We start from the raw sequence: 19,241 nt of genomic DNA on the forward strand, positions 1-19,241 counted from the left end.
GTGGTTCACTGTACCAAACATTCTTAAACAGTGGCCAGACCATTACCCCATTGAATCAGGGAACGCGAGTCTGTCATTTTAGATTTCTTTGGCTATTCAAAATTAACAGATCTACAAGCTCATAGCGCGGCACCGAGTGCCGCGCTACGAGCTTGTAGATCTGCTATTTTTTGAAAAATCGTGAACATTTGTGCAAATCTTTGAATATATTTTTAAAAGCGAACATTTGTATAATGTTTTGTTCCAGGAACGCCCAGAAGCAAAGATTTGAGTTCGCTTGAAAACAATATGTACTCAACGATTTGCACAACTTTTCATGATTTTTCATGAAAAAAAAATAGCAGATCTACAAGCTCATAGCGCGGCACTCGCTGCCGCGCTATGAGCTTGTATATCTGCTATTTTTTTTAAAGCTAAATAAACCTAAAAATGACAGAGACGTGTTCCCGTATTGAATGGATTGAATACAGGCAGAGTGATAGCTGCCACGGCTGAGTTGTCCACACCCAAGAATAGCTATCGCTATAACGATAACTATAAATATTTTAAAAAACATTGTAAGTCGAGTGGGTGGCAGAGTCCACATCACAACTGTAGCAACGACTGTGGCGTTGGGGTCACCTTCAGAGCAGTTTTGATGAACAACGGAAACATTGAAAGCCAGTCAAAATCAAAATATTGTCACGTTCAACATGTTTACAGAACATTATCATTCACCAGTATGGGTGATCACATCATTACTGTTATAGTTTGACGGCCCTTTGGCCATACATAATGCAACCAGTAGACTGCCCTAGCGTGTCTGATATCATGTCTAGACGGACGGGTTCAAAATCTCCGGAGAAAATTTCCGTGAGATCCCATTGGTTCACCGATCTGTCCGTCAGCCCCCGCCCCGTGCCCCTCCTCCTCCCCCAATGTGTAGCATTGAGAGCCCTGACGTCACAACATTTGGATCGACGCCCACTGCACTCTGGTTGGTTTGGGGGAAATGAAACACTTCCTATTCCAGGAACGTCAACAGGCTGGTCCAGGCTCTTATTTTTGAGCAAAACTAAAAAATAAAAGCCTGGAGATCGAGCCAAGCTATGCAACCAGCGACCCTGCCGCCAGCACCCGAATAGAAATTCATAATGAATTATTTTGAAAACGAGAGAGAGAGAGAGAGAGAGAGAGAGAGAGAGAGAGAGAGAGAGAGAGAGAGAGAGCGGGAGAAATGTAAAGGGAGTTGCACTTACAGCTTGACAGATGATGGGGTATTTGATTCGATTGATGCCGCCGGCGAACACAGCGAAGGTCAGGGCTGTGTGGAAGCAGAAGTTGAGGAGCATGTGCCATCCCTTCCGACTGATGCGGATCGCGCTGAAAAAACAAGAGACCATAGGAAGCAGAAGAATTAGTAATAGTAGTCACATAAGCCCTGCTTTATACTTTGTGTGTCATGTGTGGCAAAAGTATAGCCAGTCCACAAGCTCACACAGGCATCACATTGCTACGTGCTGTGAGCTTAAGGTGTCACCTAAGTATGACCAAACTCTTTGGTCAAAATGTTTACTTTTGCACAGTAAAAGTTTCGGAGCATTAAGCTGTTGTGCAGACTTTTTCTTCCAAATCCATGTCTTGGCCTCAGAGCACCATGCTTGATCCCATCAGACCGCGTATAGCTAAATCCTGAGTGTTAGTTACAGTAACACTCAGGATTTAACCGTGCCTGTCACTGTGGATTTATGCATATAGATCTGTCTGGCAATCACTCACCGGGGAACAATTGATCAACCCACACTACAACTCAACTGTTTTGCTAAATAAATATGCCCTTTTATCTGAGCCATGAGCGCCAAGAAAACGATCAGAGTCTGAGATACTGCTGGTGATGAGAAATGTAGAGTTTAGACAACAAAGATGAAGGTTTTTGAGAAACACTGAGATTACCGTATTTGCTATATACAAAGTTATGGCATCAAACAATGTTGTTTGTCATTGCTTCCCCTTGTTAATTTATATACTGGGTGCTTGTGTAAAGAAAGAATGCTCCCCCCTCTCTATAAATAAAGTCTATAAATAACATATTAAAGTTAGTATTTTGACATTCGGCAATGGCGATATGTTGAAGTTAAGGTTTGTTTAATTCACAAAGGCATATGTTTAGAGGAATACCATTGACCGAGGAAAGAAAACCATATGAATTATGTTAAATCAGCTGAAGAGGTTCATTCCAAAGTAAGATTAGAATATCTTTGAATAACAAAACAATATTAGGCAGAATTAAAAGGATAACTTAAGTCCCTGGTTGACAAAATAACACTTTTAGAGACAGGATCTTCAATATCAGAGGCATCGAAAGCTGACGGTCGATAGTCTTTATAGCATACACAGTATTTTAGAAACAAACTCATTCATTTGTACATTTCTGGCATACAGTATGTAACAATAATTATTTGTTTTCGAGAGTGTGATCATCTTACAATCTTCCTTCATGCATGCGTTCACACGTGTACTTCACTCCGACATGAATCATCGTGGGTGACTCGATGACATAAAAACAAATTGGTTCCACTTGGTCGGGTCAATTGAAACCTCACACAATATAACACCATGCACTCATACCATGCTTTGTGAAATATAGCATCAGTCAGAGTGCTATACACCCTTGGGCACAGCACTTAACCCATATTGCCACTTTCCATTCAGCTGTTAGGAAATGGGAGTATATATATACTAGGTCAGATAATTCTGGCAGGTGATGCTAAATGAACTGACAGACTATGTATTCAGCAATCACTTTCCCGAGTCAACAGCCTCCCCTTATCTCGTATCAATGCACTCACTAGAGTCACCATTTGATATTATATAACCGTGCGCTGCATGGAACTTTATTCTTTATTCTTTATTCGGATCCCCATTAGCTTCCGCTGCCGCGGTCGCTAGTCTTCCTGGGGTCCACATAAAACTTCACAACATAAAACAACATACAATATACATACAAACAACAACTGACACTCGTCAGTCCAAAACTAAGCTACATTAAAATGCCAATGATATAGACACTACAGGAACATTGGTTAAACATCATGTACAAAAACATATTGATCATTCTAATTGTGTGATCTCTCTCATTAATATCTGTTTAATAGATTTTTTGAATATATATTTGCTCTTAATTTGTTTAATATTTGTGGATAATGAGTTCCATTGTTGGGTGGCTCTATAAATAACTGTTTTTTTAAGTACTTCTGACTTTGGTTTTGGAAGTTCCAAATACCCTGAGCTTACCTGTCTTGTTTGATATCTATGTTTTAGACCTGCATTAAGTAATTGATCTCTGAAGAAATCTGGCTTCCCCTCAATAATTGCATTTCTGGATGAAAATTTTATAAGACTTGATGTTAACTTAGCCTCAACAGTTAACCATGCCAAACTGTGGTGCATCCTTGTAACATTAGTTCTAAAAGAGCAATACAGTGCTAATCTTGCAGCTCTATTTTTGTACTCGTGGCTCCCCCCAAAATGGAGGAGCAGGAGGAGTCCCCCGGTCGAACGTGAGCCAACTGTAGATGAAGCAGTGAGGCATGTCTCATGGCTGGGTCCAAGGCAGGCACTCCTCGCCGCTCTGGCCCAGGGGAGGAGAGAGAGAGAGAGAGAGAGAGAGAGAGAGAGAGAGCTACGGCTGCTGTTGCTGTTGCTGCTGCCTCTGCTGTCGCTGTCCAGGTGCTGAACTCTGTCCAGCGCAGAGGGCCATAAATCAGGTTCTATCCTCTTGGCCTCCCCCGGAAGGAGGTTTTCATATGCTCTGCTCTGGGGCTTTTCATTGGGTCAAGTACATTAACCCGGCGGGCCCTGCACGTTCCCATCTCCCCAGAGGGGAGAGAGAGAGAGAGGGGTAGAATTGACCCCCTCTCTTCTTCCCCCTGCCTCTCTCTCTCTGCCACCCTGCACAATCTACTGAGCTATAACACCAGTGTTGATTTCGTCGACTAAAACTATGACGAAAAACGTTCGTCGACTGCCTTTTTTCACTGACGAAATCTAAATAAAAACGAAATAAAAACTAAGCTATGACGACTAAAACTAAGACTAAAAATATTGACTATTTCGTCAACAAATAAAAACTAGGGGGACTAGTGGAGAAGAGATCCAGTAGAACTAAGACACGTCATTTTATGTTTGGTTGTGCTCGGGTGTTGCGCTCTGAAAATAGCAGATCTACAAGCTCACAACGCGGCGCAGCGCGGCGCGTTGTGAGCTTGTAGATCGGCTATTTTCAGCATGCAACCAAATGTAGAATCAGCCATTATGACGCCATTAACATACATTTTACTCGACTAAATCAACTGTAGATTTAGTCGACTATATTCTTATGATATTTAGTCGACTAAAACTAGACAAAAACTAAAACATTTCAGATGACTAAAATATGACTAAAACTAAATGGAATTGTATTCAGAATACTATGACTAAAACTAAATCAAAATTTGCTGTCAAAATCAACACTGACTAACACCAAAAAAATCTGAATAATAATGATAACATGGCAGTGGGAGCACAATAGAAGAGGGAGAGAGAGAGCAATAAAGAGACCCTCAAAAAAGCCATAACAGGAGTCGTCGTCAGTCCCCCTCCTCCCTGTGTTTGAGCCTGTCACTCTCTCAGTTCAGCTCACTAACAGTGGTGGAAAAAGTACTCAAATTCTTTACTTAAGTAAAAGTACCAATACTGCAATATAAAAATACTCTGTTACAAGTAAAAGTCTAGAATTCAAAATTTACTTGAGTAAAAGTACAAAAGTATTGGCATCAAAATGTACTTCGAGTACCAAAAGTAAAAGTACTAAATATTTGAAAATAGCCGATCTACAAGCTCACAACGCGTCGCGATGCGACGCGTTGTGAGCTTGTAGATCTGCTATTTTCTATATAGCCTAGGTATAAAATAGGGTTAAAGTGGTTAATGTATGTTTCATTATATCATAGTTTATATCTGAAAAGTAACTAGTAACTAAAGTTTTCAAATAATTGTAGTAGAGTAAAAAGTACAATATTTGCCTCTGAGATGTAGTGGAGTAGAAGTAAAAGTACTGAAAATTGGAAATACTCAAGTAAAGTACAAATACCTCAAAATTGTACTTAAGTACAGTACTTAAGTAAATGTACTTAGTTACTTTCCACCACTGCTCACTAATGTGCAGTGTGTATCCTTGAACAACCTCCCTTGCATTCCGCCCATTTAACATGCATTTTCACAGCTTGGGAGATTGTCAGTCAGTTGAAGTGTTACTACGCTGGTTCAAAAAAACAGCGAGGCGCTTGCGAGTGGCGGTGTGGGGAATGTCTGTAGGGAGACAGGGAGAAAGAAGGAGGTGCCGGTGGGTTTGTTACTCCCGGGGGACGCGTGTGGAGAAATTATCTGCGGTCCCCGTTCTGACAAGACGCCTTCAGGCTGGGTACACACAGACTCAGATGTCTTAAAAAATAAAAAGTTTTTGTTCTTTCTTGTTTTGAACTTTACATATCTCCCGTGTTGCTTTGAATAGCTAACTCTGTTTGAGGCACTTTTTTAAAGGACTCAATGAATACATTTTGACTTTGACGATATGGACGAAAAAGAAAAATGTGTTTAAGCGCTGCTTCTGCTACATTATACGTTTTTCCCCACTGGAACATGTCAAAGGAAATCATAAGGGTACCAAGTGGATGCTAAATGTCAGAATTTACTTGGTTTGAATATAAGAAATAATCTCAAATGTGTGCAATTTTACAATATTATTATTAATATTATCATTATTATTATTACATTTAAGTAATTCATTTACATGGCTAACTGTGTAGCCCTAAATGTAAAAATGGGCCAGGGCTTGATAACACAATGATCTCCCAATTAATGATGGAACTGTACTGAACAGAATAAAATAAAGCATAAAATAAAATCTGGCCAACATAATAAAGTTCCTGAAACAGCTAGGAACAAAATTAACATCGGTTAATAATAATGTTTGTTATTATTACATTTGACTACACTATAAGCTATTGACAGTCGTGAACCTTTATCACAGCTAAACATGAAGTTAGTTAAGTCTTCAGTTCACCATAGCCCTGTTAGCATCCAGTAGCATCCAGAGAGACCCCAGGAATCAAATCCTATTAACCCATCACTAGTACTGTATGTCTATGAAATGGGTATAGGCTACAGCAGGGGTAACCAACCAGTCGATTACGATCTATTGGTAGATCATCAAAGCCTTCTAAGTCGATCGCGGGGTGGGCCCGGTGGCAGACGGGCAGCCATCACAATTTGTGTAGTGTAGACTAGAGCAGTGCGTCCAAGGCAGTGTTGCCAAGTCTGCTTATTATAAGCTACTTTGGGCTTGTTTTTCTGTAAAGTCGCTTGAATATATTGGGGGTCCTTGACATGAAAATGTTGGCGAACCACTGCTCTAAAACAACATTCGACAATAAAGTTTGACTGAACTGCCCTAGTCGCTTATTTTGGACTTCTTTTCATAGACCTGGTTGCTTGTTTCTCTCACAAAATCTGGCAACGCTGGTCGAAGGGTAGCCATGCGTCGTTGTTTTCCTGTACATTCCGCACACACATAATTCAACTCGCGGGTCGCGCTCAAGAAATAACGAGTGCAGTCTCGTGACATGCAAGCCTTTTCAGTGGTGGAGAACGCTGGATTTAAATCTTCAAACAGTGTTCTACAACGTTACAAAGTGCAATCGCAGCAGAGCTCAAGCAGTGGGGGAAGAAGTACTCAGATATTTTACTTAAGTAAAAGTAGCAATACCACAATGTAGAAATACTTTTTAGACCTGTGTTCAAAATGTTACTTGACTTGAGTAAAAGTACCAAAAGTAAAAGTACAAATATGTTTGAAAATAGCAGATCTACAAGCTCACAACGCGTTGCGATGCATGTTGTGAGCTTGTAGATCAGCTATTTTCAGATAGTTATAAAATAGGGCTAAAGTGGTTAATGTATGATTTATAATATAATACATTTACATTTATATCTGCAAAGTAACTAGTAACTAAAGTTTTGAAATAATCGTAGTGGAGTAAAAATATTGAATATTGGATATACTCCAGTAAAGTAAAATACCTCAAAAGTCTACAATACTTGAGTAAATGTACTTAGTTACTTTACACCACTGAGCACAAGTGTGTTGCCTGTGATGTATGAGAAATTAAGGCAACAGTTACTAAAGGGCTGAGCCATGTAGAATTGATGGACTGCCTTAACTAGAATGGTCCTCCTCAGAGCGCAGATCTCCGCCAATCTCCGCCAGGCCGGGTTGTCTACCCAAGGCCCGCAAACTTTGTAAGTCACTCATAGCCACTTGGAATGGGAAAAAAATCATAACTAATCTTCTTAAAGAAGAATCTGAAAATGTCAATGAGCACTGGCACTGACTCTGCAGTGCATGGAACAATTCTGTGCCCAATTGAACAAACTGAATCAGAATTTGGCCATAGATTTGTTGAGGTACAAGGCATGAGTTAAGTAGCTGCTTTTGTATCAAACCCTTTCCTCAGTATTGACATTGAACAGCTGTCAGTTAAAATGCAGGATGTGTTTGCATTAACTACAGGTGTTGAAATGGAGATTTTTGAACTACTGACTACCACCTTGAGGGCAGAGCTAGAAACCTGGTCACTTGTGAAGTATCCCCTGATTGTGTCTTGTGCACTTAAGCTGCATGCCTACTTGAAAACAATAAAATCCAAGTTTAGAACTCGTATGACTGACTCACATCTTAATGACTGCCTCAGACTGGCATTCACTAAGTATCAACCAGATTTCAAAAGGCTTCAGATAATGTGCAGTCACAGAAGTCTCATTAAAGGTCGGCTGATCCTGAGAGTATTGTATCTGTCACCATATCTGTGCAAATATATGGTCATGGATGCATTTTTGTCATTTGAACAGAATATCTGTAAATGTGAAAATCCTGAGAAATTGAGAACTGAGAAACTAAATATTGTGCATTGAAGAGAAGAAATCTGTAAAAGCAATTTATTTCATGTCCTTTGTGTTTTGTTTTATTTAAAAATAACTCAACAAAGAAGTTTATTTGTATTTCTAATACGTTTTTCTTAATATTTAGGCATTTATTATATAACTATCATCTTTATTCTTATTTAAACTACTAGTCTTTGTGTGGATGTATGCACATGCATTGAGCCTGTAAGAAATTGCAATCGTGACAAGTGTTTTTTTTAAAACATATTTTAGTGGTAGATCACGGCTTACAATTGGAAATAAAATGTGCTCTTGGGCTTGAAAAGGTTGGTTACCACTGGGCTACAGCAAACCTCAGGTATAGGCTAAGTATAAAGATAGAAACAAATGCTACCGCAAGAACATGAGCTCTAGTAGTAACGGATGGCTACTCTGTGGCAGGCTCAAATCAAAAGTGGATGCCTGACAGATGGTGATAAGAAAAGTAAAAAAGACAGAGAATTGGTGGGCTGAAAAGCAAAGCCGCCCAAGGTCTCAGAGTATGGTGCTGGAGTTGAGTGTTCTTTTTTTTTACATGCTTTCATCCAAAAAACACGCCCACGCTGATTCCACTCTGCTATGACTGGTCAGAGCCTAACACTAACACCACACAGTGTTAGCCAGATTCTGTGAGAGAAACAAGCAACCAGGTCTAAGAAAACAAGCCCAAAATAAGCGACTATGGGCCACATGAGCACGTTAAACATATACATCAGCCATTTGAAAATAGCAGATCTACAAGCTCACAACGCGATGCGACGCGTTGTGAGCTTGTAGATCTGCTACTTTCAAACGCACTCTTTATTTATTTTTTATAATAAGCAGACATGGCAACACTGGCACCACATGCAATTCCCGGTCCAGTTCCATGGTCATATTACCCTAAATTGAAACGTAGAAACAATACCTAAGCTTTATTTTTAGCCAATTATTTCTCTCCCTTTTTTTCTCCCAATTAGTCATCATGCCAATTAATCATTCACATCTCTGTGTTGTCACTGCTCTTGTACCCTACTGGCCCACCCCCGTCAGTGAGGTGCCCCCACCGGGAGGACAAAGCCCCTCCGTCCTACACCTCCCGTTGACAGGAGCTGCCCCAGCCCGTAGGAGTCGCTATAGTGCGGAGACAAAGATCACCCTCCCCGCTCGACTTTGCCACTGTGTGAAAACTGAGCGCTGCAAATGCCTAACCTTAAAGTAATACTAGGTAACGTTTTCAACAAAACTAAAGTTAAATTGTATATCTTTTGTCAGTGGCAAAAGTTTCACAACACCCACTCCATGAATTTCACCCCCGGAAGCCTTTTATTTATATATTTTCTATTGAACGGTGAAGGGGGGGACTTTCCCGGGAAAATGACGTTCCTGGCCAACGTCATGACGTCGTGGCCGACGTCCCCAGGAACTACCGCAACGGTTTCCTGTTTGGCCAGGAACTACCGCGGTAATAGCAAAAAGGAACCTCACGCTGATGTTAAGAGAATGTAGGATTAGAAGATCGAAAAAGAACAGAAAAAGAAAGCACAGCTCATGGTAACTAATGCTCCACTGGCTAAGAGAAACGATCCGTAGATAGTATAAAACAATTAAAAGATCGCTTTTTGAAACGCTTCCGGCTTCCGGTGAAAACGAATGGAATTCTGGGTAATCGAGGATTACGGAAATTGTATGCAGTGACGGTAGTGACCAGCAGAGGTTGCTAAAAATCGTTATTTGGGATTCTGCATTGTACAACTTTAACTAAAAATATATTCAGAACTATTTTGGGTACGGCAGACACACACCCGCCCACATGCAAAGCTAAGCACACGCAAAACAGGAATGCACACGCACACACCAATAACCAAGCTTCAGTGAGTCAGACAGGCTGTGCCGGCATTAGTGAGTGACTCACACACGCTCAGCCTTAGGAGCGATGAGGAGAATATAGACCCCCCCCCCCCCCCCCCCCCCCGAAAAACCAGGGAGAGCAAACGAAAAGGTATAACACTAAAGCCTGGGTGAGCGCATGCAGCACAGTGGTGGAAAAAGTACTCAAATGTTTTACTTTAAGTAAAAGTATCAATACTGCAATGTAGAAGTACTCTGTTACAAGTAAAAGTCCGGAATTCAAAATTGACTTGAGTAAAAGTACAAAAGTATTGGTATCAAAATGTACTTAAAGTACCAAAAGTTAAAGTACTAACATTTTTGAAAATAGCCGATCTACAAGCTCACAACGCGTCGCGATGCGACGCGTTGTGAGCTTGTAGATCGGCTATTTTCAAATAGCCTAGGTATAAAATAGGGCTAAAGTGGCTAATGTATGTTTTATAATGTAATAATTTATATCCGCAAAGTAACTAGTAACTAAAGTTTGCAAATAATTGTAGTGGAGTAAACGTACAATATTTGCCTCTGAGATGTAGTGGAGTAGAAGTAAAAGTACTGATAATTGGAAATACTCCAGTGAAGTAAAAGTACCTCAAAATTGTACTTAAGTACAGTACTTGAGTAAATGTACTTAGTTACTTTACACCACTGCAGCACATAGCAAATCTGGGAGCTGTGCGGAGGAGGTGGGAGCGTGTGAAGTCAAAGGTGACAGTGGTCACAAACAGCGCCAGAGCCAGTCCTACCTGTGGTGCACTATGTAGGTAATGATAGAGGTCCTACCTGTGGTGCACTATGTAGGTAATGATAGAGGTCCTACCTGTGGTGCACTATGTAGGTAATGATAGAGGTCCTACCTGTGGTGCACTATGTAGGTAATGATAGAGGTCCTACCTGTGGTGCACTATGTAGGTAATGATAGAGGTCCTACCTGTGGTGCACTATGTAGGTGATGATGGAGGCGAAGAGGCAGAGCAACATGACCGCCGTGCAGGCATACACGACCGGGTGCAGAAACTCCCCGGGATATGGGGGGAAAGACAGCACCTTCTTCAGATCCTGAGAGAGAGAGAGAGAGAGAGAGAGAGAGAACAACAATTATTAGGGCTGTGAATCTTCTGCTATCTCACAATTCGATGCGATTCCGATTCTTGGGGTCACGATTCCGATTTTTTCAGATTTTTTTAAAACAAACGATTCTCGATTTAAAAACGATTTTTTTTAAATTCAAAAACGATTTTTTTTTCCTGATTCAAAACGATTCTCGATTAAAAACGATTTTTTCCGATTCAAATTAGATTTTTTCCCCCAGACTCAGCCCAGAACATGCCACTTCTCAAAAATGTCATTATACAAAAAATAATAATAATAATAATCAAAGGTGAACATTTGTAACTCAAATCTTTGCTTCTGGGGGATTCTACAAATGTCTTCTAAATCCTAACAGTTTTCTGAACAATAATCATGTTGCTATAATCAGTGGTTCTCAAACTTTTTTCATGTAGAGGACCCCCAAAATTATATATATTTGGCCGCGGACCCTCATCTCAAAACATTTTGTTTCAATGACCCCCAGAATCGAAGATTTTAGTTACAAATATTTGCTTTAAATATATATATATTCAAGGATTTGCACAAATGTTCACGATATTTAAAAAATAGCAGATCTACAAGCTCATAGTCGGTGTCGGTGCCGCGCTATGAGCTTGTATATCTGCTATTTTTGAATAGCCAAAGAAATCTTAAAATGACACAGATGCGTTACCGGCCTTAATGGGTTAAGTGTGCTATTATTACTATTATTATTATTATTACTACAACACTAACATTAAACTCATAGTTTGTCTCCTAGTACGGTCATATTAGAAGACGTCGCATGCTGTCATTTAGCAACTTAATCAGTGCGATGGCGTGTGTGAAATCTAATAATTGAATTACACTGGATGTCCCTAGACCTCTCTCCTGATCAACAAACCCCCTTACATTCACTTCAGGTGCCCTTGTTAACAACATCACATCATCATCGTAACATCGCCGGATGTGCTGCTAACCATGACGGGACAATTTGGGTTCCATCATATTTGAGCATGCTAAATAACCCATTTAGACCCGGAACGCATCTGTGTCATTTTTAGATTTCTTTAGCTATTAAAAAATAGCAGATATACAAGCTCATAGTGCGGCACCGAGTGCCGCACTATGAGTTTGTAGATCTGCTATTTTTTTTTTAATCTTGAAATTTTGTGCAAATCTTTAAATATATATATTTTTAAAAAAAAAATATATATATATGTTGTTTCAAAACAACTGGCCTCAGGTCTAAATGGGATAAAGCACACCTTATCTCCATAACTCCCAGAAGCCCAGCAGCGTGAGCTTGTGTCAGGGAGAGGAATTCACACACCCGACCGTCTGACTCCATCACTGTCTCGGTGTGTAGCCAAGCAGAATCCTCTTGTCTCGTGTTTACTGACAAGAGTAGAGGATTAGGCCCTATGGGGGGGCCGGCGGTATACGAGGGTCATGCGCCGGGCATAAACAAGGCCAATCAGCGGCGGGGCGAGACGAGGGTTTGGAGGGGTTTGCGGACGGATGGGGGGCATTTGGGAGATGTAGAACAAATTGACAACTCGGTGGCACATGGATGGCCACTCAGTGAAATCATCACCACTGTGTGAAACAGAGACCCCATCCACCACAGCTCTGTGTGCGTGTGAGAGAGTGTCTGTGTGTGTGTGTGTGTGTGTGTGTGTGTGTGTGTGTGTGTGTGTGTGTGTGTGTGTGTGTGTGTGTGTGTGTGTGTGCGTGTGCGTGCGTGCGTGTGAGAGAGAGCAGTGGTGGAAAGTAACTAAGTACATTTACTTAAGTACTGTACTTAAGTACAATTTTGAGGTATTTGTACTTTACTTGAGTATTTTCAATTTCCAATACTTTTACTTCTACTCCACTACATCTCAGAGGCAAATATTGCACTTTTACTCCACTACAATTATTTGAGAACTTTAGTTACTTTTCAGACGTAGCCACTTTAGCCCTATTTTATACATAGGCTATTTGAAAATAGCCGATCTACAAGCTCACAACGCGTCGCAGTGCGACGCGTTGTGAGCTTGTAGATCTGATATTTTCAAATATTTTAGTACTTTTACTTTTGGTACTTTAAGTACATTTTGATGCCAATTCCAGCACTGTGTGAGAGAGAGAGAGAAACAGAAAGAAAGAGAGGGGGGGGGGGCTAAAGGGGGCCTTCACAAGAAGACATGATTGATTTATTTGGGATGTCACCTCAAATGTAAGCAGGCATAATTTAGGAACTGCAGATTTACAGAGAAGTTGAATTTGAATTTGTCCTCTATGCAATGTCAGAGAAGGACTGTGAAAACTAGAGTTGCATTATACAGCTAAATAAATGTATGTAGATAGATTTACTGAAGGAAGAAAACACACTGTCCTATTGAGAGAAATATAAAATGTGCAGAGATCCCAGAGAATATAAATTTGAAGTTAGTAAGTTAGTAATATATAAATATGGAATTTACATCACAACACAAGGATCACAAACAGGGACGCCGGCTTTTGTGCGTGGCCATGGGGGCTGAACTTGACCACCACTCGCCCCCCCCCCCTTCCCCCCCGCCCCCCCCCCCCCTCCACCCACTGCGTCGCGGGCATGTACACGCGCGAAGCGCGCGCGTTTTTTTTTGCTTAATTAATTCATTAAATGACCATAAAACAACATTAACAACACTCTACCCATCCTTCAGTGTGTCCCATCCTCAAATGTTTTACTTAAATAAAAGTACTTATTTTAGTAGTAGCCTATAGTTACTTCTACTCCACTACATATAGACAAATATTGTACTTTTACTCCACTACAATTATTTGATAACTTTATTTACTATAGTTACTTTGTAGATTTTGATCATTATTACAAAACCACTTATACAGTATATATACTTTGGCAATTTGAAAATAGCAGATTTGCGACGCGTTGTGAGCTTGTAGATCTGCTATTTTCAAAGAATTTGTATACATTTTACTCGTTTGAAAACTTGTGAAATGGGACCTTCTGCATAATGAGTACTTTTACTTTTGGTACTTTAAATACATTTTGAATACCTTACTTTTACTTGTAATAGAGTATTTTTACACCGCAGAATTGATACTTTTGTTTAAGTAAAACATTTTAGTACTTTTTCCACCACTGGTATTCAGTGCATGCAGTGAGTGACTGTTAGTGCACACAGGACGAGGGAGTCGAGGGACACAGCATAGCGACCCTTCATTTCAATAGGGCAGACGGCAGAGCCAAAACCTGCAGAACATGTTTAGCACAGCCATAGCCATGGTTCACAAGCGTCATGGTGCCGAGTCCCCCTGGTCTAAAGTTGTGTTCGATTTTTCGAGCCGCAATAGCCCCGCCCCCCCCGCCGCGAGCCGTTTCTCTGTCTGGGCTATTGTTCTAGGTGTCAACGGCGCGTTAACACCTATCTGCGCCCCGCTATAGTAATGGTTTTGGTACTGTAAGTTTGAGCCTGACATCTGAGATTCATTCACTCATGACCAATTGAGCGTGGGGGCGCTAGCCCCGAAGCCCCCGCGTCATCAGCGCCCCTGATCACAAATATCTTAACCCTTTAAGACCTGGAACCTGTGTCATTTTTTTATTTGAGCTAAAAAGCATTATTTTACACTTTGGCTATTCAAAAATAGCAGATATACAAGCTCATAGCGCGGCACCGAGTGCCGCGCTACGAGCTTGTAGATCTGCTATTTTTGAAAAATCGTGAAAATGTGTGCAAATCTTTGAATATATATTGTTTCAAAGCGAACATTTTTAACTCAAATCTTCTGGGGGTCCCTGGAACAACATATTTTGAGATGGGGGTCGGCGGCCAAATACATATCATTTTGGGGGTCCTTGACATGAAAAAGATTGAGCACCACTGATATAGAAACATACGTTTTTTCAGAAAACTGAGAATCAATGAGAATCCATTACACCATAGGTAAGATGAGAACAGTATTCACAGGTACACACACACTGTTTCTCAGCAAACGGTACATATGACAGCAGCTGCAGTTTAAATGGCCATAGGGGGGAGAGCGGAGGCCAACCCGAGTCAAAGGTTCTCATGGGACATATTACCATCATCACTGGGCTTATAATGTCAGCCACTGATCCCCCCCGAGTCTTTAACAACCGGTGGGCTCTCTGTTATCTACCACACTAGATATATTTATTTAGGGCATTTCTGCCTTACTGTACAGGCTACTTAGGCATGACATGGACTAACATTTTAGGGAGGGACTAGTGGAGAAGAGATCCAGTAGAACTAAAAGACAAGTAATTTTATGTTTGGTTGTGCTCACAGGTGTTACGCTCGGAAAATAGCCGATCTACAAGCTCCCAGCGCGTCGCAGCGCGTTGGGAGCTTGTAGATCGGCTATTTTCAGCATGCAACCAGGTGTAAAATCTGCCATTAAGACCCCATCAAGGCACCGCCAAAATAAATTATAGTCGACTAAATCGACTAAAATCTTATTAAACTAGACTAACAGTAAAACATTTCCGATGACTAAAATATGACTAAAACTAAACGGAATTTGATTCAAAAGACTATGACTAAAACGGAATCAAAATGTGCTGTCAAAATCAACACTACCAAGTACTCTAAGCTCTGTGACTATGAGCACTATAGACTGTTTGGCTCACCACAATGTCCCTGCACTGAACTGAACTGAAATGAACAAAACCAGAGAGGATCTCAAATGAGGCAGTGCCTACGCAATTTAAGACTAAAGAGTGTCCACTTTAATTATAAGAAAAGCACAAGGGGGCCTTCAATTTGAACAGAATTAGAAGCCCTTCACACACTAGGCCCGCAGTCAGGATTTACTGCTGTGAGAGACATTAGCATTTTCAGTGCATGGTATATACCGCATACTACTTATTCCTTGGCTTTTTAACCCTGGTTGATATTTGTGCTCATGTTTAATTGTATTGTGTGTTCATTTGTATTGTGTTTTTTATTTGTTGTTATGCCTTGTGTGCAGCACTTTGGTCAACTCTGTTGTTCTGAAATGTGCTCTATAAATAAAGTTGGATTGGATTGGATACACATTATTGTTCAGTTAAATGTCAATTACATAGGCTGCCCTCCAATGACCACTCCAGCTTGCAGCCTGTAACAGCCTATAAATTACCAAACAAACAAGTGGTCTAACCACTTCTTGGCCTCGATCTCCAGGCTTTTATTTTCCTTCGCGTTTTGCTCAAAAATAAGAGCCTGGACCAGCCTGTTGACGTTCTGGGCATAGGAAGTGGGTGATTTCCCCAACCAACCAGAGTGCAGTGGGCGTCGCTCAAAACGTTGTGACGTCAGGGCTCTCAATACTGCACATTGGGGGAGGAGGAGGGGCCCGGGGCTGACGGACAGATCGGTGAACCAATGGGATCCGGCGGATTCTCTCTCCGGAGATTTCAAACCCGCCTCTCTAGACAAGATATCAGACGCGCTAGGGCAGCCTAACCACTTCTAAACCATTGGAAGAGTAAAAGACACATGCAAGAATCACCACTCCAACGAGGCTAAGCTTTTGATCAAAATGTAAAGGTCAAGGCAGTGAATAGACAAACTTAGAGGTTATAGAAGTGGACCAGATGGAAAAATTTAGCTAAATCAAATCAATTAATACACTCTTACAGAATAACCACAGCTACCCTTGAGCAGGGCACTTGACCCTGAATTCCTCCAGTGGTGGTGTTCAATGTCTAACAGTAAGAAGGCTTTGTCTGAATCTGGTTCACTGTGGGAAGGTGAGGCAGGGCGTTAATGAGAAAACAGCACGTACACTCAGCCACTAGCCTATTCTCTCGCAGGTAAACTGCAGGAAGAAACAGAAGGCTAGCAGACTAGCGCTTATAAGGAGAGCAGAGAGAGGGAACTCGGGAGAAAGGAGGGAGGCAAACCCGTCACTTTCAGCAGAAAGGATCGTCCGTGAGAAAAAAATGGCAAGGCACACCACAGGGTGCCCTGAACAAATTGTTCATACGGTTTCCCAGAACCTGTGTTTATGCTCCTGGGGTGATGTGAGGGGGGGAAAAATCCAGCTGCTCACACAGAATAGCTCGCAAAGGGGGGACGTTTGCTCTGTGACTAATGCACAATACTTTGCACACCGGCTCAAGTACTAATGCTTTATCACTAGCGAGCATTTGTATCCACTTTACAATAAACTGTTTTCCTACGGAGCGCTGGCGGAATTGTCGGAGATTTGCGACACTAATATGTTGATCGCTGTTTTTTTTTTTGCGTCTACCGCCACTAAATTCACCCCCACATAGACCTCTATAAACCAACCGCGTTGGCGAGTTGGCTATACAGACAATGTAAAAGTTGCAATCCCCCTGTTGACCTAGCTGTCACAGTGACTGATAGGCTACTGGCAGAGGCCTGCAGCATGCTCTGAAACGGCCTCCTCCCTCGTTGCACTCTCTCCTCCAGGACAGCCATCGGCAGAATGTCAAATAAGGACAGGAGTAGTGTGGTCCAAGCTTCAAACACGTTTTCCAACCACAACGGTTATTATCATTATTGCTATCGCATTACATCACAATGCTGGGGGCCCGCTTTATGACTGGGGTCTGTGTGTGAGGGCCAGCGGTAGCCATGTCTCTCTGACAGTGCAATTTATTACAGCTGTGTGTGTGCCACTATATTACCGCATGAGCTTGACGTTGCTTTCTCTTGGATTAGCGCCGGCATGTTATGCCTGATTTACATCTGGTCAGTGGTGTAAAGTAACTAAGTACATGTACTCAAGTACTGTACTTAAGTACAATTTTGAGCTACTTTTACTTTACTGGAGTATTTCCAATTGTCCATACTTTTACTTCTACTCCACTACATCTCAGAGGCAAATATTGTGCTTTTACTCCACTACAATTATTTGAACACTTTAGTTACTAGTTACTTTGCAGATATAAATGATTAGATTATAAAACATACATTAACCACTTTAGCCCTATTTTATCGGCTATTTGAAAATAGCCGATCTACAAGCTCACAACGCGACTCGCATCGCGACGCGTTGTGAGCTTGTAGATCTGCTATTTTCAAACATTTTTGTACTTTTACTTTTGATACTTTAAGTACATTTTGATGCCAATACCTACTTATACTACAATACAACTTTTACTCAAGTCAATTTTGAATTCCGGACTTTTACTTGTAACAGAGTACTTCTACATTGCAGTATTGATACTTTTACTTAAGTAAAACAGTGTTGTGAGCTTGTAGATCGGCTATTTTCGGTGCAAAACACCGGCACGCAACTAAGTATAACTGAGGCTTTATGTCTACAAACATGTTTCCATTGTCCTCTGCCCTCGGCAGCTGCTGATCCCGTGTGTTGTGGTTACAACTTTAATCCATGTCTCCTCCTCCCCCCGATCAGATTATGAGTGTCAATTCAACTTTGCAACAATCCATAATCGTCCCACAGAGGCAGCGTTGTGCTACTTTAGATGAGCAGGCAGATGAGCAGGCAAACACAAATAAAAGGGGAACACATTTGCTGCCAGATGTTTTAAGGCATTTAGTTTAGTTTAAGGGTTCAAAGTGCTGCTGTTTTTGTATTTTTTTGTGCACAGAAACATCTGAGATTGCCCTTTTGCATCCAGCTGGTGCATCATACAGTAAATCCTCACATACAGACTCCTCTCCAAAGTATTTCCACATCTGTATAAGCCAGGATGTATGGCACCGAGTGCCACGCTACGAGCTTGTAGATCTGCTATTTTAGAAAAATTGGGAGAATGTGTGCAAATCTTTGAATATATGTATAATTTTAAAGCGAACATTTGTAACTCAAATCTTTGCTTCTGGGGGGTCCCTGGAACAAAATATTTTGAGATGGGTGTCTGCGGCCAAATAGATATCATTTTGGGGGTCCTTGACAATTATGAAAGAGTTTGAGCACCACTGATATAGAAACATATGCTTTTTAGAAAACTGTTAGGATTTAGAAGACATTTGTAGAATCGGCTTCAGGTCTTAATGGGTTAAAAGATAGCAGATGTACAAGCTCGCAGCGCGTCACTTCGTGCCGCACTGCGAGCTTGTACATCTGCTATTTTCGAACATTTTTGAAAAGTCTTGAAAGTGTAAGAACTAGTGATTTAGAGGGCATTTGTAAAATCGGTCTCAGGTCTTAATGGGTTAAAGATGGAGGGAGAGAATTAGAAAGAAAAAAAAGAAACTGAGGAGAACCGGAGAGAGAGAGAGACAGAATTAAAACCCTCTAGTGAACCGCCTCAGGGCTTCCAGTCCCATCCAGAGTTGTGCTTCATCATCCTTGAGTGGACG

The 19,241-nt window shown here is 41.2% G+C and overlaps 1 protein-coding gene across 1 annotated transcript in view; it reads right to left on the bottom strand.

Moving 5' to 3' along the window:
• Positions 1-19,241, bottom strand: part of adgra1b (adhesion G protein-coupled receptor A1b) — a 270,459-nt gene that overhangs the window by 42,735 nt on the left and 208,483 nt on the right. Inside the window, exons 15-16 of the mRNA XM_080450479.1 lie at positions 10,802-10,929; positions 1,239-1,362 (exon numbers count right to left, since the gene is read on the bottom strand). Of these exons, the coding sequence (XP_080306605.1) occupies positions 1,239-1,362; positions 10,802-10,929 (252 nt within the window). The remainder of the gene's footprint in view (positions 1-1,238; positions 1,363-10,801; positions 10,930-19,241) is intronic.

The sequence above is a fragment of the Gymnoscopelus braueri genome (genome assembly GCF_963280865.1).
Source record: "Gymnoscopelus braueri genome assembly, chromosome: 14".
Taxonomy (NCBI): Eukaryota; Metazoa; Chordata; class Actinopteri; order Myctophiformes; family Myctophidae; genus Gymnoscopelus; species Gymnoscopelus braueri.